Source organism: Bidens hawaiensis, unplaced genomic scaffold, assembly GCF_021521415.1.
Source record: "Bidens hawaiensis isolate Kalapana, Puna unplaced genomic scaffold, B.hawaiensis_p1.1 tig00000536_1, whole genome shotgun sequence".
NCBI lineage: Eukaryota > Viridiplantae > Streptophyta > Magnoliopsida > Asterales > Asteraceae > Bidens > Bidens hawaiensis.
This window is the reverse complement of record NW_027491034.1, coordinates 3,513,852-3,538,407: the sequence shown is the minus strand read 5'-3', so window position 1 is coordinate 3,538,407 and position 24,556 is coordinate 3,513,852. Positions and strand designations below refer to the sequence as shown.

General features: G+C 40.0%; 2 protein-coding genes across 2 annotated transcripts; both read left to right on the top strand.

The window, feature by feature from the left end:
• Window positions 1-239: 239 nt before the first annotated feature.
• Window positions 240-1,250, top strand: LOC143635600 (uncharacterized). The gene has a single exon (XM_077103390.1). It carries the CDS (start codon window positions 257-259, stop codon window positions 1,142-1,144), a length of 888 nt encoding a protein of 295 aa, XP_076959505.1. The 5' UTR covers window positions 240-256; the 3' UTR covers window positions 1,145-1,250.
• A 7,517-nt stretch (window positions 1,251-8,767) lies between these two features.
• Window positions 8,768-10,597, top strand: LOC143635587 (uncharacterized). Its single transcript, XM_077103382.1, has 8 exons — window positions 8,768-8,859; window positions 8,921-9,086; window positions 9,184-9,274; window positions 9,618-9,676; window positions 9,851-9,911; window positions 10,029-10,119; window positions 10,219-10,295; window positions 10,387-10,597. Exons 1-8 carry the CDS (start codon window positions 8,832-8,834, stop codon window positions 10,501-10,503), a joined length of 690 nt encoding a protein of 229 aa, XP_076959497.1. The 5' UTR covers window positions 8,768-8,831; the 3' UTR covers window positions 10,504-10,597.
• The last annotated feature ends 13,959 nt before the right edge of the window (window positions 10,598-24,556 follow it).

Sequence of the window (24,556 nt, the reverse complement as noted above, 5' to 3'; positions counted from 1 at the left end):
CTTCTTTTTCATGCCCTTAGCTAAGGGCTTCTTCCACTCTCTCTCATCCATGTCATGAAGCCACATCATCAAGGGCAAGTAAGGGCCATATTTTCCTCTTGCATTGGAGATGGTCTTAGATGTAGAAATTGAGTTGTAGATAGTGTCTGCATGCGTTTTTCTCCTTATTGCTCAATAAAAGAGTACAGAAATGGATAAATTATCTGAAGTTTTATAATAACGCATTCGTTCATTTCATGTCAGACGTATCATCAAAATGGCAAAAAGCATCAAGGGAAGACGCAGGATCGCTTCACGACACCACAGAACACACCCATACCCAATGCTAACTCGTGGGCCCAACGGGGCGAACGAAAACAAACCCACAACCGTCAAGCCCATTAAAGATTGGGAAGACATCGTCTGTTCTGTATGCATGGAATATCCTCACAATGCTGTTCTTCTTTTATGCTCGTTTCACGATAAAGGCTGCCGACCCTATATGTGTGGGACCAGCTCCCGTTACTCCAACTGCCTCGACCAATATAAAAACGCCAACATGCCTGTTGAGAAATGTGGAGAGTTGACCAAGCTCGTGTGCCCACTTTGCAGAGGTCAAGTCAAAGGGTGGACAGTGGTGGAATCGGCCCGTGAATATTTCAACACGAAGAAAAGAAGCTGTATGCATGATCAGTGTTCGTTTGTTGGAGTGTACAAAGAGTTGAAGAAACACGTGAGGTCCGAGCATCTCTCGGTCAACCCGCGTGAGGTTGACCCGGATCAAGAACAGAGATGGAGACGTCTTGAACGGGACCGAGAGCGTGATGATGTCATCAGCACCATCACGTCTTCCATGCCCGGGTCGATGGTGTTTGGTGACTATGTGATTGAAGGGAATGCGTATGACACCGAGGCGGGTTTTGATACAGGTGCTGATAATAATCTGGTTAACGTGCTTTTGTTGCTTCACGCGTTTGGCGGTGGAAGCGCTGGCGGGATTAGAAGGCGGGATGGGGAGGATGACGATGACGATGGCGGTGGTGGTGGTGGTGGTGATGTTGATGATAACAATGGGATGTCGTTGGTTAACCGTTTGCGGCGGCAGGCAGCGAGACGTAGGCGGATGATGAACCAGAACTGGCTGTTCAACGGCGGTCAAACGTAGATGTATAAAAAAGTGAATGTAAAGAAGGGGATCAGGAAGATGTAGTTAATTTTAGCAAGGATAAAAGGGACAAGTGGTTTGTTTGTATGCTTCTCTGCTTCCTGTCAAGTTGGAAATTTGACAGAAGAAGAATGAATGCAGTTTTTATTTTTATTTTGACTCAGTAGTTGACCACACATGTTTGTGTTGACTAAAGTCTTCTAATTTCTGTATGTAATTTACTGATTCCCTAGACCTGTTGTGTTTCCTAAAATTTATGAATCAGAAAACATTCTTATTTCAGATTTATGGATGTGTCTTGTTTCTTTTTTGATGTCTTGTTGAATTCATCCACCTTGGGTGGGTGATGGGCTTATGGCCTTAAACCATAACAAAAACTATTTAGTCGGTTGGCACAAATCATAAAAATAACCATTTTTTTAAAACGCAGAACCCTCATTATAAGAAAACTTAAAAACATCTTTAAACATTGCTATATAATCACCAATTTTTTTTAAAATTTTAACCACTCATTCTTGTCATGATATATATCTTAACAGGTTTTTTAACTAATGAAATTTTATTTTATTTACAAGTTTTATATTGTTGTATTAATAAGTTATCTTTTAGACGACTTTTTATTTATTTTAATTTAACTTGTTAAAAAATGGTTTAGTGATGGAGGGATGAAGAAATTTGTATTATAAGAGTTTAGGGATGACTAAAGAAGGGAAACATCCCATGTGATTCTGATGAGATGTTTTAGCAATACTTAGTATGGAAAGATGAACTCCTTCCAACCTAATAAATAGGCTTTCATGCCACATACAATAGGGATTCATTGTTTCGTCTTTATAGACTCAACATGGAACATCTCACTCATAAAGGCTCAAGGCGGAAAGGTCTCATCTATCTCCTAGGCGTTAGGAAACAATGCACATACCATAGACATGCAAGACACATAGATAAAACCTCTAAGGGTATCCTCTGTGGAGGGGTGTAATGTTGCCCCTTCACATTGCCACGTAAGAAATGGGTCTTCGAAGCCCCTCTCCACAATACCCCACTGTTGTTTATCGTCCACTTGTTGTCCTATATATATATATATATATATATATATATATATATTGTTTCGGTCAAAAATTAGCAAACTAACTTTTGATCAAATTAGTGCGTGAGGTGGGGTGCTTAATGGTAAAATGATTGAACACAATGATGTGATTACGAGGGAAAAAACCCTTGATTATGATAATCTCCGGCACAAAAAACCCCCGGACGGTGAAAACTATCACCGTCACTTTTATTAATAATAAAATGGTGGTTACAAGTGGTGGAACTGATAAGTGATCGTAAACTATTTGTTACAGTGTATGCTAGTAGCTAGGTAAGTGAAGGTGTGTGTTCTAATGATATTATCAGCTCGTTTATATAAGAAAAAAGTTACAACTGTTATCCCGAATAATCCGGAAACCCTAAACTATTTCTTCCATAATCCGTTGCTTGCCCACGTTCCAATTGACGAAGTCCAAGCATTAGCCGTTGTAAGTCCACGTTCAAATTAGCATATTTAGCACGTGATCTTATATGCAAAACAAATATAAGTAATATAGGACAATTGAATTAGTCAAATATCATCCTCGGAATATTAGCGTTGACAGGATATCTCAGAATCCTTGAATCGTAGCTCATCCCAAGGATAAAAAATCTACACCCAACAATTGCCCCCAATTTTTGCAGATTGCGCGTGACAGCTGTAAAAAATTCAAATTTTAAAAAGTAAAAATATGTTCTATTAACTGAAAGGACATGCACGTGGATTGAGGAGACCCTAAAACCGTCCTTTTAGGTTATAATCAAATCATTTCCCAATCTCAAAATAATAATAATCTCTCCACCGGTTCACCATCAGGTCAGTTCTTCTCTCTTGTCTTCTTAATTTCTTGAAATTTTTTCTTCCGATTCGAACGATAATGAGGAAGAGAACCCCTCGAGCGCCCAATCCTTTCTCCTTCGTAACCTCGGAAGATTTCGTTGACCAAACTCACATTCCCGCCACCGATGAAGTCCAGTGTCTGTTTAGAGATCTAGATATTAGATTTCTGAAAGAATCGGGCTTACTACCTGCTGAAGCTATTATTAGGCCGTATGACCCCAAAGTAAAGGCTGATTTTTCTTCAAAAACCTGGGTTTGCTTCTTTTATTATCCCTTTTCGATCGGCCTTTCATATCCGTTTTCTCCGCTTATCAAAGAGTTCTTTGATGTCACCGGGTTCTCTTACTCCCAAGTCATGCCAATGGTGTGGAGAGTCTTGGCTACTGTAGATCGATTGAATAAAACCCATGGGTTGTCGATAGGCGTACCTGAGATATCCGCGACGTATAACCTCCGTACCCACGGATCTTTCCGCTATTGTCTTCAATCCAAATCCAGCCGTCTTTATATGGTTCCCAAGGTGTCCGGTAGTGACCCTGATTGGAAGAAAAAAAAATTTTACATGCGTCGCGACTCTATTCCCGACGGAATGAGCTTGCCTATTAAATGGGTTCACAAGGGTAGGAAATTCTTAGGATAAGATTTCTTTTTGCAAATAATTTGTGTTAATACGGTTTATTTTTTGGCAGTTGTGTTTGAAGATTTGATAAAGTATAGGAAGGATACGAATAGAAGGCTTAAAGCGTTGTTTAAGGTTTCATCGGTGGATAGAGAGTTCTGGGTAGAAGTAGAAACAGGGGAAACAAGTGTGACCGCCGCGAAGTCTGTTGAGAGTATGTCTTCTGGTAAGTTTTTTGGGTTTTTTATGAAATTCTTAGGATTTAAATTTCTTGGGAATAACCTGATAAATTGTTATATAGGGATACCAAAGCCAGAGTCTTCTTTCAGCTTAGTCGACCTGGATGACCTTATCGAGGATAGGACCGTGGTTAAACAAGAACACTCCAAGACCCTCTCCCCGGTAGTGAGAGTTCCGACGACTCGCCAGAAAAGCGCTGCACAGAAGAAGAGGAAAGCCACTACTTCAGCTGAGACCGAGCCTTTTACCGATATGAGCACCACTGATGCTGTGGAGAAGCTACAAGCTCTTGCCAACTTTCTTGGAACAGTAAGTGCTTCTCTTTATCCTGAAAATAGTAAACTGCAGAAAAACTTATGTTAATTTGGGGATAACAGAAAACTGAAGGTTACCGTCAGAGATCCCAAGATGCTGAATCGGCTCAGAGAGAGGCTGAGGTCAAGGTTGCCGATCTTATACATGCTGTTGACATAAAGGATAAGTTACTCAAAAAGAAGGATAAAAAGATTGTGGATCTCAGAGCCTCATTTGAGTTGGAGAAGACTGAATTTATTGAAGAAGCCAAAAGTGTGTAGCCACCAGTATCCTGGAGTCAATGCTCAAGATGTCAGAAGAAGTGCAAGCGAAGGGCTACACGATGGACTCCTGGAACTCCACGGCTTGGAAGAAGAAGCTGAAGATGCTAAGGGGGGAGAAGTTTGAAGAGGATGATGTGGCAGGTACTTCTGAAGTGATCAAGGATGCTGGTGCTAGTGAGGAGGTGAAGGAAACCAAGGCTGGTGAGGTGACGGAGTTGGAGAAAAAGGAGGGTGATCATGGTGAAGGTGACAAGGCTTGAACCGGGTGTTCCGGTTGTGTTAATGTGTTTGTGATGGTTGTCAAAACAATTTTTATTTTGGTTGTGTAAGGATAATATGACATGCTTAGGATAATGGTTTGGGTGGAGGGATCCTGGTTCAGGACGAAGCCCAAACCGTCTTTTATTTCCTGCTTTTAGAACAATACGATGGTTCGGGTGGATGGGCTCCGTTTTGAGTGAAACCCTAATCATTTTTTCCTGCATGATAATATTAGTATAACTTTTTATGACTTATATTGGTATCCTTTCCATTTTTCTGTTTAGAGAAAAAATTAAGTTTGTTAGAAATGAAAAATTTCTTACTAACAGTTTAAGTTTTATTCAACAAACCAATACCAAGTCATAAACTTTATCTTGTAAATAATACGAAAGATAGAATATGCACAAATAGGAAATCATACCAGAATCGTATATCAATTAACCTGGATAATGTTTAGACCATCTTATTTTTGCAATACGACCATTGTTTAGGATGCTCCTCTAATTTTGGGGATATAGCGATGAAAGTGCAATATCAACATTAAGTAATTTACAACAATTAAAGCATGAGGTACATGTGTTAGTAAGAGTAAACATGTCTTTTAAACATAATTCATTTAACTTACAAGTTTGGTCCCTCTTCTTTAACCATAAAATGTTTTTAATTTAACTTGTAAACTAACTTACCATCCATGATTTTTAAACGACTATAGCCTTTTCATACGTTAATATTTTTATTAAAAAATTGCACCATAAAAACGAGCATTTTATTCTCTTTAATTTGGATATGATATTGTTGTAATTTTTTTAATATGTTACGTAGGGGTGCTCAGTGTCGGTTCTGATGGTTTTTAAGTTAAACTTGTGAGTCCAACCGTTAATACTGATTTGTTGTCGTCCAAAACCAAACTCAACCATTGAAAGTTGAAACCGAATAATTACTAACGGCCTGATTCCAGTTTGGTTTCACAGTTTAAACTTTAATAATATATGTAGTTTAAAATAATTAATAATTTAAATGTACCGTCAATTTTAACTAAAAACCAACATAATATGATACTTGAGATGATCATAAATAAAAAATGATAATTTTAGCCACATAAATGGTAAATATTAATAGAAGAGCTAGGACGTGAAATAATAACAACAAAGATTACAAAAAGGAATCATATTGCAATTAGGTTAATTTACAGTCTTTTCTGGTTTCATATAGTCGGTTGCCGATATAAACCGCGAACCAACTGTTCACTATGTTTTGAAAATTTTGAAACCGACCAACAAACCAAAAGTAAAAAGAAAGAATAAGTCAAACCAATGACCGATTTAAACGATTTCAAGGTTTTAACCGAATCATAAACACCTGTATCGCGCGGGCACCCATCTAGTATATATATAAAGAGAGAGAGAAGGGGGGGGGGGGAGAGATGTAGCCCCCCCACCCACACATGGACCCTTCATCGTGATGTAGCCCCCTTCCCCAAATTGCCCACCTTTACCCACCCCACCTCCGGTGTTCACTCAAATCGCCCCTTCCTTCGAAGTCCACAACGGCCGATCTAAACATAACAATTAGTAATGCTGCTAAAAAAAATTGAAACTCAACAATTAATTTGCTTTTTATATTTTCTATAACTAATTTAAATTACTACGCATCTTATTACATCATTACTCTATTATAACTGAACTAGTTTACTATATATTCATTGTTCACTATTTATTAGAAGTGTTACATCCTACCAACACTCTTACCCCTTTTACGCATAGAAGAAACAAGTTAGCCTCTTTAACTCATCTGGTTTGACCCCATGTTCTATCTCGATGGAACTTCACGCCACTTTTGCCCGCTTAAAGGTATTTTTTTTTATTTCGAGTGTGTTTGATGCCTCACCTCACCTTAGAACCTTAGCGCGCTATTGGCTACTATGTTGAGGCCGACATATACCCATGCTGGCATATATGGCTCACATGAATGACCATGAGTCATACGTCCAACGACTTTTTGAACATTTATATTAAACATATGGCTCGTAAAAGGCATGTGCTATTAAACAGTCATGGACACTTACACAAATCAGATCAAATGGTCTTTTTTTATTTTATATATAATTTACTATAAAACGATTACAATAAAGTGGTAGGCAAATGGACAACAAGCTGCGCTGCAACCTCCTTTTGAATAGCAAAACCAATCCTGCTAAAAACGAAGCTTTGGGACCTAGAAGCTGAAGAGGTTCCGAGTACGACGCGCTGAACCCTACTCAAAAATTTCACAGCCTCTGGGGCCAGAAAACCAAATGTATCAAAGGCAAATGGTAGAAAGACATGTTGATTATCTAAACAAGCTTTCTCGTGTTTAGCAACTTTGCCCGATTCAGCCTTCAACACAGCCTAACCCACAACAAACCCACGGTCCCTGAGCCCAACAAGAGGAGACACTCCTGTAAGATCCACACAGGCGTGTTTCCCCCCTGCCCACCCGAACATAAGAATATCAGCTGGTCGTAAAGTAGACCTCCCTTCAAGAGGATCCGTGAGAAAGTTAATAGGGGCCTCCTTTTTAGCAGAAATCTCTGCCCGTTTAAGAACATCACACAGACATCCCTAACTAAATCATGTCTGTATTTAAAGCCAGACAATTCTTTGCAATGCACCGCATGGTCACCAAAAGAATCCAAACAGACTTACAAATTACAATTCAACTTGTAATATTATCAGATTTGTTTGAAATCCTTCTTACATTTAACAAAGACAAATGTAAATAGTCTTATTAAGTAGTTGTAACTTCACACAATCAAATAAAATCAATTTACAATATTTGCAACTTGGTTTAGTGAAAAAACATTTCTTTATAACATGTTATTATCACTAACCCAAAATATAACAAGGTGTGATAATGAGATAGGTTTATGACATGTGTTGGTAATTCCGGTCTTTATCCGATTGTAGAACAGTGTCTAAACCTCGTCGCATACTTGACATGTATCATTATTTTTAATTTGTTGAAAATTAATTGTTGGAATTTCTAAATTTATTTCTTACTATACTAAATTTTATAAAACTTTATTAACCAAAGAAAATAAAAAAAATAAAAGGCAAAAATTTGTGACTTAGTAGATTACTTTATTGTCGATGGCTATTTGGTTCACTGACACCGACTGAAGTGGATAAGACTCTGTTACCCTGTAGTCACAAGTTCGAATCCCACCTTCAACACAAAAATCTTGCTGCCATTTACAAGGATGTCATTGAGCTTTCAGGCGTAGGCAAGTCAAAGAGTTTTACAAGTTGTTGGTTTCCTCTTGGTAAGGGTTGGCACCATCCTCAAGTGTTAAACTAACGATGCACGGTTAAAATCTCATCTAAGGTTTGAACACACCTGAGCTATGAACATGCATGCCAGTGAACTTGGGTTGCCATCACCAAACAAAAAAGTAGGTTACATTTTTTTAGCCAAGAAAAAGTGAATAAAAAAGGATGGTTCAAGTATCCGTAAGTAACTATATATGTATCTTTCGAGTCGAGTAAAATCAAATATCATAGCCGTGAAAACTACTAATCCCATATTTGATTTCAAATATTAGGTTTGCGGGTAGTTTTGGGCCGTACCTAAATATAAGTATATAACTTTTAGTAGAGGTGTACAAACAGGGTATTTTCAGTAACCAAAACTGGTTTTCAGTATGGTCAATAAAAGTCAAAACCGGGCGGGTAGGCGGGTTTTCCAGGTTTTGGGTAGGGTAGGCTCGGGTTTTGACTAGATATTTCTGGCGGGTCCGGTTCCGGGTACGACTCAAGGGAGAAATCCTATAACAGGTCATACCCACGAGTCGGGTACGGGTTGGAATCAGGTTGTGTCCGGAACCGGGTATTTTGTGCAGCTGTGACTCTTAGAAACAGAAATTATAGTAATGGGCCTATGGTGATCCAACATAAGCCCACAAAACAGAAGGCATGGCCTTAAAACCCTAGCATCAAAATCTTGGAGGTTTAATGCGGTGGGTGTTTAAGAAGCAGAGAGCAACAACGGCTACACAAGCGACTGCAATTTTCAGTAACTGCTGGGGTAGGGGAAAGAAAGATGCCGAAATCAAAGAGAGAGAGAGCAGGTAAATCTATGTAATTTCATTCAGTGTTAGGGTTTGTATGATGATAATAATAATTATGCAGTGACGTTGTCAAAAACCAAGAAGAAAGGAAGAGAGCATAAGGAGAGCATAGTGAGCTCAATCAGAGAAGCCGTTGAGGGTTATAATTCCATTTATGTTTTCAGCTTTGAGAATATGAGGAATCTTAAGTTTAAGCAGTTCAGGGAGCAACTCAAATCCACCACCAGGTGCTTTAAACCCTTCATTTTTTTATTTTTTTTCACTAGATAATGTTTTCAATTTTTCAGTTTGGAGTAAATTTATTTTATGTATTTTCTGTTATAGTTTTTTCTTAGGATCGAACAAAGTGATGCAGGTTGCTTTAGGCCGGGCCGACTCGGATGAAGTGAGACCAGGGCTTCACAAGGTTTCTAAGGTGAACACGTTAATAGGCTAGGTCTGTTCATTTAACTTTAAACGAACATGGACACTTAGTTGGACGAATATTTGTGTTCATGTTTGTTAGATTATGAAATGAACATGCTCGTGTTTGTTTATGCGAAGAACGAATGAAACATGTCTTTATGTTAGTTTGTTTAATTCAATGAACCTCAAATTTCTGTTTTTGTTCATTTGTTAAATAAACTAACATAAACAAACTTCTCGCTGAACTGTTCATCGAACGCTTGATTCGGTTACAGGCCTAATTAATACTTACGTAAACAGCAGTGTGGTTATAATTTTGTTTGTATGCTAAATTTAGTCGTATTTGCATACAGCTTCTTAGAGGGGATTCTGGTCTTTGTTTAACCAACATGCCTGTAGAAGAAGCTCAAAGGTTAGTACTTTATTATTATTATTATTATTCATTTTATAAGTTATTTTTGCGGGTCAAGTGAACTCCACCTGGCCCATTTAACCTGCCCCAAAAGATGACATCTGTTACACGATAGTGTTTTGTTCGATTTTCTTCTACTTTTTTAATTTGTTATTGCTTTTACATATCTTGCAGAATATTTAACGAGTATGAAGACTACGACTTTGCTAGGACTGGAAGTATTGCTACAGAAACGGTTAGTAGTTTGATGTACTTCATATATCCCATATTGATGAATATTATCATAATTACAGTAATTACAATTCTTGTTATTATAAATTTGTATGATTTTGTGTAATACTTGAGTGTTCAGGTGGAACTTAAAGAAGGTCCTCTTGAGCAGTTCACACATGAGATGGAACCCTTTTTGAGGAAGCAAGGGTTGCCAGTGCGGTTAAATAAAGGTTTGCATTCTCTTTTTCAGAGAAAAAAGTATGATTTCTTATTGAATAATACTTTTTTAGTGTTGCTAATATTATGTTGGTCCCTTTGATGTGAAATAGGAGTGGTTGAGCTTGTTGGAGATTATGTTGTATGCGAGGAGGGTAATCCCATATCACCCGAGGCGTCTCGCATATTGGTGAGTACCACGTGTTTTAATATTATGAATTTATTATTATTATTCTGGGTTTTTACATCTATACTTGGCTCTGATTTTGATGTGAATGCAGCGTTTGTTGGGAACAAAGATGGCTACCTTCAAGCTTAACTTGATATGCAGATGGAGTCCCGAGGATTTTGAGGTCTATCAAGAAGGTTTGCAAGGGTCAGATATCGAGTCCTCATAAGTTATGTTACTTTTTATGCTCTTTGCTTTAAAGCAGTTATATCATATGATTGTTTGAGACGATGCGTGTTTTCGATACCTTTTTTTGCTAGAAATCTGTACCGGAAATGTGGTGATTCTATACTATGTTTGGTTATCCATTATTCGAGCTTTTTTGTTACCTAATTAGAGGCTTCAAAGGTGTTAGAATCCATGTCTATATTGTAGTCATTGTAGGTGTTTATGGTTAGATTGGGCTGGTTTTCATGAAAATTTTAGGCTGTACCGCAAGTTGTGGTTTTAAAAAGCGACAAACCAAACTGACGGGGTTGGGTTTGCTGGATCAAGTTGTTTGGCGGTTTTTTGCAAGTTGCTTTCCAGGGGTTGAATATTACGATACTGTTATACGAAATGGGGAAATGATTAATATTCAATCTTATTTTAGAGAATTGAATGGCATGTCAAGTTATATTGAAGGCGTTTTTCAGGTGTTTTAATAGCAAGAAAACTTAGTTGCTTTGGTTTACTTTGCTGTTTTATATAACAAAAGTAAAATCATTATTTGAGATTTTTTTAGGATTGTACAAGTTGATTAACACGTTATTGCCGGTAATCATAAGATGATTTATTAACTCATACACCACCCCCATGTTGACTAGACAGGCCTATACGGCTTGTATATGCCTATACAGGCCGTATAGGCTACGCATGACTGACATGGGACAAAGAACATCTTTTTGCAGTCTATACGACCGTATAAGCGTTTAAAGGCTCGTATTGCTCCCTAACACACCATTAAACCTATACGGTCGTATAGGGCTATACGACTGTCTAGAAAATTTACAGTTGAACTCAACTTGCCTTTGCCTTTGAACACTGTTAATCGTTGCCAGAAAACGAACCTATACGAGCCGTGTAGTGCTACAAATTACTTAGCCAAATGAAAATATATTTTATTCTAAAATATCATATAATTCAACTTTTTAATAGAAAACATAATTCTATACGAGTGAAACAAAACATGAAAGGGTCGAAAAGGAGAGCGGCTAAAATTGCTAAAAACTGATGATGCAAGTAAGATAATATATTTAGATGATGGCTACATAAGATGTTAAGTCATAAATCACATAAATATATGGTTGTCAAAAATTTGTGTCCAAAAAAATTGTCTATACGGCCCCGTATAGGCCTATACGACCCGCATAGGCCTAGTGATGTAGAAGAACCCTTATTCATATAGGTTAAAAAAACTTTCATTTAATCATATTAACTACCTCAAGTACTATTTTTTACCACTCATAGAAGTAATAAAAATAGTAAACTAAATAAAAAGTATATCTCACATGATTGTCAATTCCACGAGTAGAGTTGATCAAAAAAACCGGTTCCTGGAACCGAACCGGTGGACCCGAACCGGAACCGAACCGGTTCCTACCCGTTTTTGGTAGGAACCGGACCCTATCTGATTCAACCCGATGATCCGTGACCGGTTCTTGCGTTTCTGAGTGGGGGCGGGTAGGAACCGGAACCGAACCGGAACCGGTTCCTAACCGGTTCCATCCGGAACCGGTTAAGAACCGGTTCTAGCCGTTGGATCGATTAAACCGTTGGAAATCATTTTTTGACCGTTGGGGTCAAAAATAGCCGTTTTTTGGCTCCCCCAAGCCCCCACTACTAGTATAAATAGGTATTTGGTGTCCTGGGTTCATCACAACACTCAAAACGCAAACCCGAACGCAAAGAAATACAAAAAAACGCTATTACAATGTTTTGAGTTCTCTAATCTCTTGTTTTCTCTTCTTCTATATTCATATTTGTTGTTATGGCTGCCTCACAATCATCGGTTGGTCAAGGTTCCAACGCCGAAACAAGTTTCGTTCGTATTGTACCTCATAATCGTAATCAAGAGATTTGGTGCAATTGGGATTTGGTTGAATTGAGTGACCATTCATTGAAGGCTCGGTGCAAGTTTTGTGGGGTTTATTTAAACCCACTTTCGAATTCAAATTTGAAGAAACACATTGAAAAACCGTATTGCAAGGCGTTGAAAAAGAACGTCGATTCGCAACAAACGCAAATGGATAGTGAAGGCGGAATATTTACATACCAAATTGATCGAGTTCAAGATCGTATGGCGAAGTTTGTGATTCAAGAAGCTTTGCCGTTTAGCCACTTCGACAACCCTCGCTTAACCGCCATGATTCGAGATACGCTTCAACCACAATACACTCACGTAAGTCGTCATACTCTTAAACGTTATTGTTTAAAATTGTGGAAGAAGGCCAAAGAGGTACTAATTGCATATTTTGAAAATATAAATACGGGAATAAACTTAACTAGTGATGTTTGGTCGGCTCCACATGGTCTACCCGAATCTTATCTTTGTGTCACCGCTCATTGGGTAGACCCGTCATCGTGGGAAATGATGAAACGCACCATTGCTTTCGAACACTTTGAGTATCCACATACGGGAGATAATTTGTTTGAAATTTTAGATTATGTTATAAAAACTTATAAACTAGAAAATAAAATATTTTCAATGGCATTTGATAACGCGTCGAATAATACATCGGCGGTTGATAAATTAAAATTAAAATATACGCCGATTTGCAATGGTGTATTTTTTCACTCAAGGTGTGTTGCACATATCATTAATTTAATCGTGCAAGACGGACTTGCTTCGGATGAGGTTACATCGGTTATAAACGATTTTAGACTAATGCTACATGAAGTTTTTAAGAAAAGTAAAAAAAGACAAATGGATTATAGAAAATTTTGTAAAGATACGGGAAGAAAAGCTTTGGGAGCTAATTGGGATGTACCTCATCGATGGAATTCCACTTGCACAATTTTTCAAAGTGCTTTGGAACAAAGAGAAACTTTACAAATGTTTCATTCTAGTCTTGCCGAGAATGATTTGGCAATCCCCTTTTCAAATGAGAAATGGGAAATTATTAATGACTTATCGACTTTTCTTGAAGTTTTTAAAACATCAACTACGAAACTATCGGGAACGTATTATCCGACAAGTCCCTTGGTTCTTTCGGAGTTATTTTTAATGGTTAACAATCTTAAAGAATTTGAAAATAAAAGTCCAATGTTTTCAAACATCATATTACTAATGAAGTTTAAATTAAAAAAAATATTTTCTTGAATTGCCACCGGTTTTTACTTGCGCCGCCGCTTTAAACCCAATGTTAAATGTTACGGGGGTTGAATGTGTGATAGACGAAATTTTTTCAGCCTTAGATATGCATGAAATTGACCCAAACTTTTCAACAGAGGCAAAAAATTATTTTAACTTGAATTTTAAATTTATGTATGACTTTTATTTAAATAAATATGGGTCAAACATACACATGCCTATGCCGGGGGGGTCTTCATCAAGTTCAAGTGCTACTAGAGTACGAGATCCCATGATTAGCCTTATGAACACCGTTCGCAACGTAACGGCTAAAAAACAAAGGGGTAACACCCATTCAAGCGAACTAGGAAGGTATAGTGCAAATGATCACTCTACCGGTTTATCCGAAGAGGAATATGGCACTTTTGATGTTTTGGCTTGGTGGAAGGTAAAGGAAACCGAGTTTCCGATTCTTGCCACCATGGCCCGTGATTTACTAACCGTCCAAGCTTCTACGGTAGCTTCGGAATCCGCTTTTTCTCTTAGTGGCAGGGTAATATCGGTGAGAAGAACAAGACTAAATTCGGAGTCGGTGGAGATGTGCATTTGCTTAAAGGATCACTTGGACTCAATTGATCGTATTCAACACGTAACCACTCTTGAAGATGAAACACCACTTGATGTTCGAGTGCACGCCGAACAAGAAGGCATTTCTACAAGTAATTCCGAGGAAGAAGTCGCCGCTCAATAATTACGACGAACAAGAAGGCTTTTCTAGAAATAATATGTCACAACTTTATATTTATAAGTTTAATGTTTTGTTAGTTTGTTTTTGAAGATTTTAAAACATGTAACCTTTTTTTTTTTGAACTTCTTAAAGTAAATAAAATGAATTTTATGTTAATTGTTTTGTTTATTTTTCATGCTATACAAATACAAATCGTAGTTTAGAATCCAAATCGCAAACGAAAAACGAAAAAAAAAAAAATTTTTTTTACACTGTAACCGGTTGGAACCGGTTACAGTGTAGGAACCGGTAAGAACCGGTTAGGGGTCCGAGGGTGGGAGAACCGGTTCGGTTCCCTAACGCTCTCGAGTTATCTCGGTTCGGGTCCTTGCTACTTGGAGTTGCTTTTGCAAGTCTATCATCTCGGCTTGCATCTTCCTCATAATCTTCATCTGTTGATCACTAGCCTCTTGCATTTCCTTCACTGCCGCTGCCATGCGAGCAATCTCCTCCTTAGTCTCGGTTCCGTCTTTTAACAGTCCGGAAACGTTCGCTCTCGTATAGCGCATGTAACCCACGTCACGCTCCAAGCATGAAACAACAGCTGCGAGAACTCGCTCTACAGGTTCGGTTATGGGTGGTAGAGTGTTGGGATAAGCAGGATGGTTCGGGTGAGGCAACGGGGGAACTTGTTCGCGATAGACCATACGTCTGATCATGTTAGGGTACCAATCCCAGCTTACGTCGTTTTCGTAAAGGCCTCCGGATAGGCGGGGTACCTCTTCGGTAAGGGAGCTTCGAGTTCCGGGACTACGCGGTGGTGGCGAGGCGGTAGGTAACTGAGGTTCCTTCCCGTGAGCATGCGTCATCGAATCGGATGATGATGAGGGTGGCGTCGACATTCCTACAGGTAAGCCGTGTATGCGCGCGTATGAGTGAAAGAGGTAAAGAGATAAGATTACCAGACTACACAAACCTATGCAGTGCGTATCATTATAACTAATGGGTCGTCGCGGTTATAGTCTAGTATGCATGCAGCTTCTAGTTCGCTATAACCAATGGATCTGATACCAATCTATCACACCCTCCAAAATCCACTAACGGAGTTTTACCGTCAGAGGATGTGAACTGGCAGGATCGGAATCATCAGTTATAATCAAACCATAAAAACGTTTAAATGCAAATAAGTGCGGAAGCGTAAAAACATTAATTCAAAAGCTGCGTCACGCAGGACGACTTAAAACCAAAGATAACTGTTAAAAATAAGTTTGCAGAATAAAAGTGTTTTCATTTAATGCATGCTCCTAAACCGCGCGCCCGCCTCGGCTACCTGAGAATAACATACTAAAAGTGTCAACACAAGGTTGGTGAGTTCACAAGTTATATAAGATAAATCGTTTGGCGTTTTGCGTAACCTCGTTACGGCGTTTCAGTGTTGCGTAACCTCGTTACGGCGTTTAAGTGTTGCGTAACCACGTTACGGCGTTTAAGTGTTGCGTAACCACGTTACGGCGTTTAAGTGTTGCGTAACCACGTTACGGCGTTTAAGTGTTTTGCATTACCTGATAGTGTTACGTCAAATTATATATCGATAGGTAGCTAATCTATACAACAAGTATCGCTAAGTGGTTCGAGACCGAAGCTGACTGTTTATCAAGTGCCCGTCACCAGGTCAACCCAGACCATGGTAAGTGTTAGCCAAAATTACACCCACTCAACCTCCAGTTGAGCTTAGCGTCGGGTGGGGTTTGTCAAACCCAGTAGTACTACTCAACAGTGACTCGCTATTCCAAATATTAACCGGTTCGATGTGTGGGACTTCAAATGTTACGTTTGCCGCTTAGCCTTTACAAGTGATATATAATTTATAACAAAATCTTAAATATGCGTTTATCTCAGAAAATGCGTTTATCGGAGTATGTTATCTCCCCCAAGTGAAAAACGTTTGAAAACAGTTTAAGAGTGGGGTAAGTGAACTCACCGTTTGCGAAGAATATCCCGAATTAGATCACCAAGTGATGCGCGTCGTAGAAACTTTCTAGCGTTCTAAATAACAAAGAGATTTTCTAAGTATCGGTATGTTTAACGAGTCTCTAGACTCGGCACATAATACCTATACACGTAACATGTTTCGTGTTTCGTTTGTGAATCGTGTGTGACTTAAACAAGTACAATTGTGATACGATACGTGAGTGAACAATTACTTTTGTGTCATGTATTAATAACATACTTTACTAGCAATTATCCCCGTAAGGGCATTTTGGTCAACAAATAACAATTACTAGCCATTATTCCCCATAAGGGCAATTTGGTCAAATCATGGAAATCAATTTGCAACTATTCCCCGCAAGGGTATTTTGGTCAAAACATAACAATTATATAAGAAATATCATATTTCATGCATTTATACACAACTCAGCAGCTAGTTTCACTGTGACAGAATTTCTACTTGAAAGATTGTACTATTTCACCGATCATATCATCTCAATTAATTCACCAAAAATCACCACTCAAACATACATGTCTTAGGTTTCCAGAACATACTTTATCTTATTTTTATTCCACATATTTTTCTTATAATGACCAAAACATTACAGCAAACTCATATCAGTCAGATTCATGCGCAACAGAATGTTATTTGCAATTCCCGTTAAACGAAAAATCCAATAAATGCAAGACCACTTGGGTTTGGTTCCTAACTCAATGAATCAACTTCCAGAAGTGGAACCAACCCAATTGGTCTCGTAGTTCATGAGATATAACATTTACAACATAACCTAACAGCATGTCTAACAGCTCAGCTTTGCACAACGTTTTTGTAAAATCATAAAAGTAAACTTCTACTTGTCCAAAAATTACAAACTTATACTTTATAGAAACTAGACTCAACCTAGTTTACTGCAGTACCCACAATCTCAACCAATTTTCACGTTTACACTTCGTTACAGTCACTTAAACATCGTATACACATTCTGTCCAGAATCTGTTCACATCAAAACTCAACAATTTAACTATCTATGGACCATAAATCAATCATATAACATGCTAGACACTACCACCACTATCCATGCATGTCAATTACACCATGCATACAAGATTAGGGTTTGTATTTCAACTCAAATCAAAGACAACAATCAATCATGCATCAACATCAATACTAGTTATCAATCATCATGAATTCAACAACCCTCATGTTAACTCATACATATACAAGCAAATCGGCTGCCTAGGGTTTTTGATTAACCCATTAAACATCAAAATTAAACAACAAGGAGGTAAGGGATGATCAATTATACCTTCCTAGCACCTTGTTCTTGGATCAAACACTTGATTTGATGTGTATATGTGTGTGTTTGTGGACGGCAGCCGTGGAGAACAAAGGAGAGAGAGGCCGATCGGGGTTGTAGGTTTAGAAAATAATAGGTTAGAGTTTAGTTAAGGATATATTTATAATGATACAAGTTACACTCTAGTCCCTCTACTTTCAAGTGTTACATCTCTAGCCTAACTAATTGGTTCTTGTTTCTTGTTTAACATTCCACATAACAAAATCAAGTAACACACATATATCTAACACATAATTATCACATAATTATTGTTTTGACGTTTTTTTCGTTTATTTATCAATCGTTTGCGTCAACTCGTTTGCGTTTCGGTGCAAATCCCGAAAGACTACACATGTAGTAAGTGTTAAGCGTCATTTAAACCCTAGTTTAAATGTAATGAAGTGTGCGTTATAGATTTAACGATCTTAAAGGTTGAATTGACGGAGTTGAGTTAACGGAGTTAACCTGAAATTGACGATTGTCACATCATTCCCATGTTAAAGAATTTTCGTCCTGAAAATTTGAGTTAAGTCGTGATGAGAGTCTGAAAGAGTAAAAAAAAATTTTTCAGTTTGTCATATCATCCCCTAGTAGAAAGAAATTTCGTCCCGAAATTTAATTCATACCTCCGGTGATGTTTGACGGTTTGCCGAGTTTCGCGGTTTTCTGTGTTTGGTTAGCCCTTCAAAAAGGTGAGGATACTTTTTCATCATTTGATCCTCGCGTTCCCACGTGAACTCCGATCCACGTCTCGAGTTCCAACGAACCTTAACGATTGGAATTTTGCTGTGTTTGAGCGTTTTGGTTTCCCAATCCAAAACCTCGACTGGTTCTTCAATGAAACGTAACTGTTCATCAATTTGTAGTTCCTCCAAAGGGACTACTTGGGATTCATCAGATAAGCATTTCTTCAAATTTGATACGTGGAATACATCGTGTACGCCACTGAGTTCTGTTGGTAGGTCCAGTCGGTACGCCACCGGACCAATGCGCTCAGTTATCCGGTACGGACCAACATACCGTGGGTTGAGTTTGTTTCGCTTTCCAAAGCGAACCACACCTTTCCAAGGTGAGACTTTGAGTAACACCCGATCGTTCACTTGAAATTCGAGAGGTTTTCGGCGCTTGTCGGCGTAACTCTTTTGGCGATCTCGTGCTGCTGCCATGCGATTTCGGATTTGAACAATCTTTTCCGAGGTTTCGAGTACCAGTTCCGGACCAGTGATTTGGCTGTCACCCACCTCTGCCCAGCAGAGTGGTGATCGACACTTCCGTCCGTACAGCGCTTCAAACGGCGCTGCCTTAATAATCTTTAAGCAGCTCGACCCAACGACGCTGTCGCATGTTCAGCTCCTTCTGATCGTAGATATGTTGGAGACTCTTGTGGTCGGTGTAAATGGTAAACTTGGTACCGTACAAGTAATGCCTCCATATCTTAAGAGCAAACACCACAGCTCCGAGTTCCAAATCATGGGTCGTGTAGTTCTTCTCGTGAACCCGTAGTTGTCTAGAGGCGTAGGCTATAACCTTCTCGAGTTGCATCAGCACACAACCGAGACCTTGTATAGATGCGTCACAGTGTACCTCAAAATTTTCCGTTCCCTCGGGGAGGGCTAAAATAGGGGCGCTACAAAGCTTGGTTTTCAACAGTTGAAAAGCGGATTCTTGCGCGTCACCCCAGTTGTACTTAGTGCCCTTGTGGGTCAAAGCGGTGAGGGGTTGAGCAATTTTTGAAAATCCCTCTATGAAACGCCGGTAGTAGCCGGCCAGTCCTAGGAATTGTCGCACCTCAGTCGGAGTCTTAGGTGCTTCCCAGTTTTTGATGGCCTCTACCTTACCGGGATCGACATGTATACCATTCTCGTTGATCACATGTCCTAAAAAGTGAACCTCGCGAAGCCAAAATTCACATTTCGAGAGTTTAGCATACAGTTGTTCCTTCTTCAATAGTTCCAGAATTACCCTTAGGTGCTCTTCGTGGTCAGTCTCGTTCTTGGAGTAGACGAGAATATCATCGATGAAAACAATCACGAACTTGTCGAGGTACGCCTTGCATACTCGATTCATGAGATCCATAAATACGGCTGGCGCGTTGGTTAGGCCAAAAGGCATAACCGAAAACTCGTAGTGACCATACCGTGTTCTGAAAGCCGTCTTTGAGATATCTTCTTCGCGCACTCTCAGCTGGTGGTAACCGGATCGTAGATCAATCTTCGAGTAGTAACTCGATCCTTGAAGCTGGTCAAACAAATCATCAATTCGGGGTAAAGGATAACGGTTCTTGACCGTCACCTTATTCAACTCCCGGTAGTCGATGCACATTCGGAAAGTCCCGTCTTTCTTTCGGACAAACAAGACAGGGGCTCCCCATGGCGATGAGTTAGGTCGGATAAAACCCTTATCCAACAAATCTTGCAACTGAGTGGACAACTCCTGAAGTTCCGCCGGTGCGAGCCGATACGGGGCTCGTGCTATGGGTGCTGCACCGGGTGTCAACTCGATTTGGAATTCGACTTGACGAATAGGAGGGAGTCCGGGCAAATCCTCTGGGAAAACTTCCGGAAAGTCTCGCACAACCGGTATGTCTTCAATTCGTTTCTCCTCCGCGGGTTTCTCAACAATCTGCGCCAAAATTGCCGGATGACCCTTTCGTAGATACTTCTGTGCCTTCAAAAGGGTAATGACGCTAGTGGTCATGCCGCTTCTCTCGCCTCGGACCGAAATGATCTCGCCGGAAGGGGTGGTAATATGGACTATCTTATCATGGCATATAATCTCCGCTCGGTTCTCGGATAACCAGTCCATGCCGACAACGACATCGAAACTACTAAGCGTAAAAGGAATAAGGTCGATATCAAAGACATGACCTGACAGTTTTAACTTACATCCCGCAAGTACATGAGTCGTTACTATAGTCTTACCGTCAGCTAATTCAACAGGAAACTTAGCATCTAACGGAGTTGGAGTTAGGTCTAAAAGTTGGCTAAAGGCTTTCGACACAAAACTCCTATCAGCTCCAGTGTCAAACAAAACAGAAGCAAAACAATCGTTTACAGGGAACTTACCAGACACCACATGCGGGTCATTGCGGGCTTGACCCGATCCAATCACAAACGCTCTTCCTTTGCCATTGCCTCCACCATTACTGCCACTTCCATTACCCCCGTTATTGTCATTCTGTTTCAGCTTTGGGCAATCCTTCCGGAAATGACCTTCCTGCCCACATTCAAAGCATCCCTTAGTTGTCATCGGTGGCTTAGGAGCACCCTTTGCCGCAAGGTCTCCTCTACATTCTTTCGCTTGGTGACCTATCTTTCCGCATCTTTGACACTTGACACGGTCACATTGGCCAACATGATGAAAGTTGCACCTGTTGCACCTTGGATATTTCCCAGCATATCCGCTCGAAACCTGCCCGCTACCATTGTGGTTGGTGTTGTTGTTGTGATTCTGAGTGTTAAAGCTCCGAGTAAATTCGGGCTTACGGTAGTGGTGTTGCGTGGGAGGTTCGAGGATGAAGATCTGGTGTTGTCAAACTTTCTCTTCCCGCTGTTCGGGTTGCTGTTGCTGTTACTATTGCTGACGTGGTCATTACTCGGGTTGTCACGGGCTTTAGTGGTCGAACCCCTAGGTGGTAACGCACCTTGGGTCACAGCCTGATCCGTCAGTTTGTGAGCTAAACGGATCGCTTGTTGGATCGTGGCTGGTCGGGAAGACGTCACCATGCCCTGAATTTGCAGTGCTAAACCATCAATGTACATTTCTATTCTCTTGCTCGGCGGATCCACCATCCGCGGACACATCACAGCCAACTCGTGCGAACGAGTGGTGTAGGCTTCGATTTCCGAACCCACCATCTTCAACGACCAAAACACCGACTCTAACTTCGAAATTTCTTCCCTCGGACAGTACTCCTCTCGCATCATGCTCTTGAACTCCTCCCAGTTCATCGCGTTAGCCAGTTCCAATCCAAGAATTTGCACATCTGCACATCGTCTGGGGACACCTCTGAGTGTGCCTCTGGCTCAGCCGGTTCTTCCTCCGGTTCCTCTTCGGGTTCCTCCTCGGGATCTTCCTTAGGTTCCTCCTCAGGCTCCTCTTCGGGATCTGCCTCAGGCTCGGCCTCAGGCTCTGCCTCAGGTTCGGCTGCGTTCTGAGCAATTTGCATTTGTAAGACATCGCAACGCTCTCGAGCTATCTCGGTTCGGGTCCTTGCTACTTGGAGTTGCTTTTGCAAGTCTATCATCTCGGCTTGCATCTTCCTCATAATCTTCATCTGTTGATCACTAGCCTCTTGCATTTCCTTCATTGCCGCTGCCATGCGAGCAATCTCCTCCTTTGTCTCGGTTCCGTCTTTTAACAGTCCGGAAACGTTCGCTCTCGTATAGCGCATGTAACCCACGTCACGCTCCAAGCATGAAACAACAGCTGCGAGAACTCGCTCTACAGGTTCGGTTATGGGTGGTAGAGTGTTGGGATAAGCAGGATGGTTCGGGTGAGGCAACGGGGGAACTTGTTCGCGATAGACCATACGTCTGATCATGTTAGGGTACCAATCCCAGCTTACGTCGTTTTCGTAAAGGCCTCCGGATAGGCGGTACCTCTTCGGTGCGGGAGCTTCGAGTTCCGGGACTACGCGGGGTGGCGAGGCGGTAGGTAACTGAGGTTCCTTCCCGTGAGCATGCGTCATCGAATCGGATGATGATGAGGGTGGCGTCGACATTCCTACAGGTAAGCCGTGTATGCGCGCGTATGAGTGAAAGAGGTAAAGAGATAAGATTACCAGACTACACAAACCTATGCAGTGCGTATCATTATAACTAATGGGTCGTCGCGGTTATAGTCTAGTATGCATGCAGCTTCTAGTTCGCTATAACCAATGGATCTGATACCAATCTATCACACCCTCCAAAATCCACTAACGGAGTTTTACCGTCAGAGGATGTGAACTGGCAGGATCGGAATCATCAGTTATAATCAAACCATAAAAACGTTTAAATGCAAATAAGTGCGGAAGCGTAAAAACCTTAATTCAAAAGCTGCGTCACGCAGGACGACTTAAAACCAAAGATAACTGTTAAAAATAAGTTTGCAGAATAAAAGTGTTTTCATTTAATGCATGCTCCTAAACCGCGCGCCCGCCTCGGCTACCTGAGAATAACATACTAAAAGTGTCAACACAAGGTTGGTGAGTTCACAAGTTATATAAGATAAATCGTTTGGCGTTTTGCGTAACCTCGTTACGGCGTTTCAGTGTTGCGTAACCTCGTTACGGCGTTTAAGTGTTGCGTAACCACGTTACGGCGTTTAAGTGTTGCGTAACCACGTTACGGCGTTTAAGTGTTTTGCATTACCTGATAGTGTTACGTCAAATTATATATCGATAGGTAGCTAATCTATACAACAAGTATCGCTAAGTGGTTCGAGACCGAAGCTGACTGTTTATCAAGTGCCCGTCACCAGGTCAACCCAGACCATGGTAAGTGTTAGCCAAAATTACACCCACTCAACCTCCAGTTGAGCTTAGCGTCGGGTGGGGTTTGTCAAACCCAGTAGTACTACTCAACAGTGACTCGCTATTCCAAATATTAACCGGTTCGATGTGTGGGACTTCAAATGTTACGTTTGCCGCTTAGCCTTTACAAGTGAGATATATTTTATAACGAAATCTTAAATATGCGTTTATCTCAGAAAATGCGTTTATCGGAGTATGTTATCTCCCCCAAGTGAAAAACGTTTGAAAACAATTTAAGAGTGGGGTAAGTGAACTCACCGTTTGCGAAGAATATCCCGAATTAGATCACCAAGTGATGCGCGTCGTAGAAACTCTCTAGCGTTCTAAATAACAAAGAGATTTTCTAAGTATCGGTATGTTTAACGAGTCTCTAGACTCGGCACATAATACCTATACACGTAACATGTTTCGTGTTTCGTTTGTGAATCGTGTGTGACTTAAACAAGTACAATTGTGATACGATACGTGAGTGAACAATTACTTTTGTGTCATGTATTAATAACATACTTTACTAGCAATTATCCCCGTAAGTGCATTTTGGTCAACAAATAACAATTACTAGCCATTATTCCCCATAAGGGCAATTTGGTCAAATCATGGCAATCAATTTGCAACTATTCCCCGCAAGGGTATTTTGGTCAAAACATAACAATTATATAAGAAATATCATATTTCATGCATTTATACACAACTCAGCAGCTAGTTTCACTGTGACAGATTTTCTACTTGAAAGATTGTACTATTTCACCGATCATATCATCTCAATTAATTCACCAAAAATCACCACTCAAACATACATGTCTTAGGTTTCCGGAAAATACTTTATCTTATTTTTATTCCACATATTTTTCTTATAATGACCAAAACATTACAGCAAACTCATATCAGTCAGATTCATGCGCAACAGAATGTTATTTGCAATTCCCGTTAAACGAAAAATCCAATAAATGCAAGACCACTTGGGTTTGGTTCCTAACTCAATGAGCCAACTTCTAGATGTGGAACCAACCCAATTGGTCTCGTAGTTCATGAGATATAACATTTACAACATAACCTAACAGCAGGTCTAACAGCTCAGCTTTGCACAACGTTTTTGTAAAATCATAAAAGTAAACTTCTACTTGTCCAAAAATTACAAACTTATACTTTATAGAAACTAGACTCAACCTAGTTTACTGCAGTACCCACAATCTCAACCAATTTTCACGTTTACACTTCGTTACAGTCACTTAAACATCGTATACACATTCTGTCCAGAATCTGTTCACATCAAAACTCAACAATTTAACTATCTATGGACCATAAATCAATCATATAACATGCTAGACACTACCACCACTATCCATGCATGTCAATTACACCATGCATACAAGATTAGGGTTT

Excerpts from the sequence above, each read along its gene's own strand:
- LOC143635587 (XM_077103382.1), top strand. The coding sequence starts at position 8,832 with ATGCCGAAATCAAAGAGAGAGAGAGCAG. Across the intron at positions 9,275-9,617 it reads GGCTTCACAAGGTTTCTAAG|CTTCTTAGAGGGGATTCTGG; the intron begins GTGAACACGTTA and ends ATTTGCATACAG. Across the intron at positions 9,677-9,850 it reads CCTGTAGAAGAAGCTCAAAG|AATATTTAACGAGTATGAAG; the intron begins GTTAGTACTTTA and ends CATATCTTGCAG.
- LOC143635600 (XM_077103390.1), top strand. The coding sequence starts at position 257 with ATGGCAAAAAGCATCAAGGGAAGACGCAGGATCGCTTCACGACACCAC.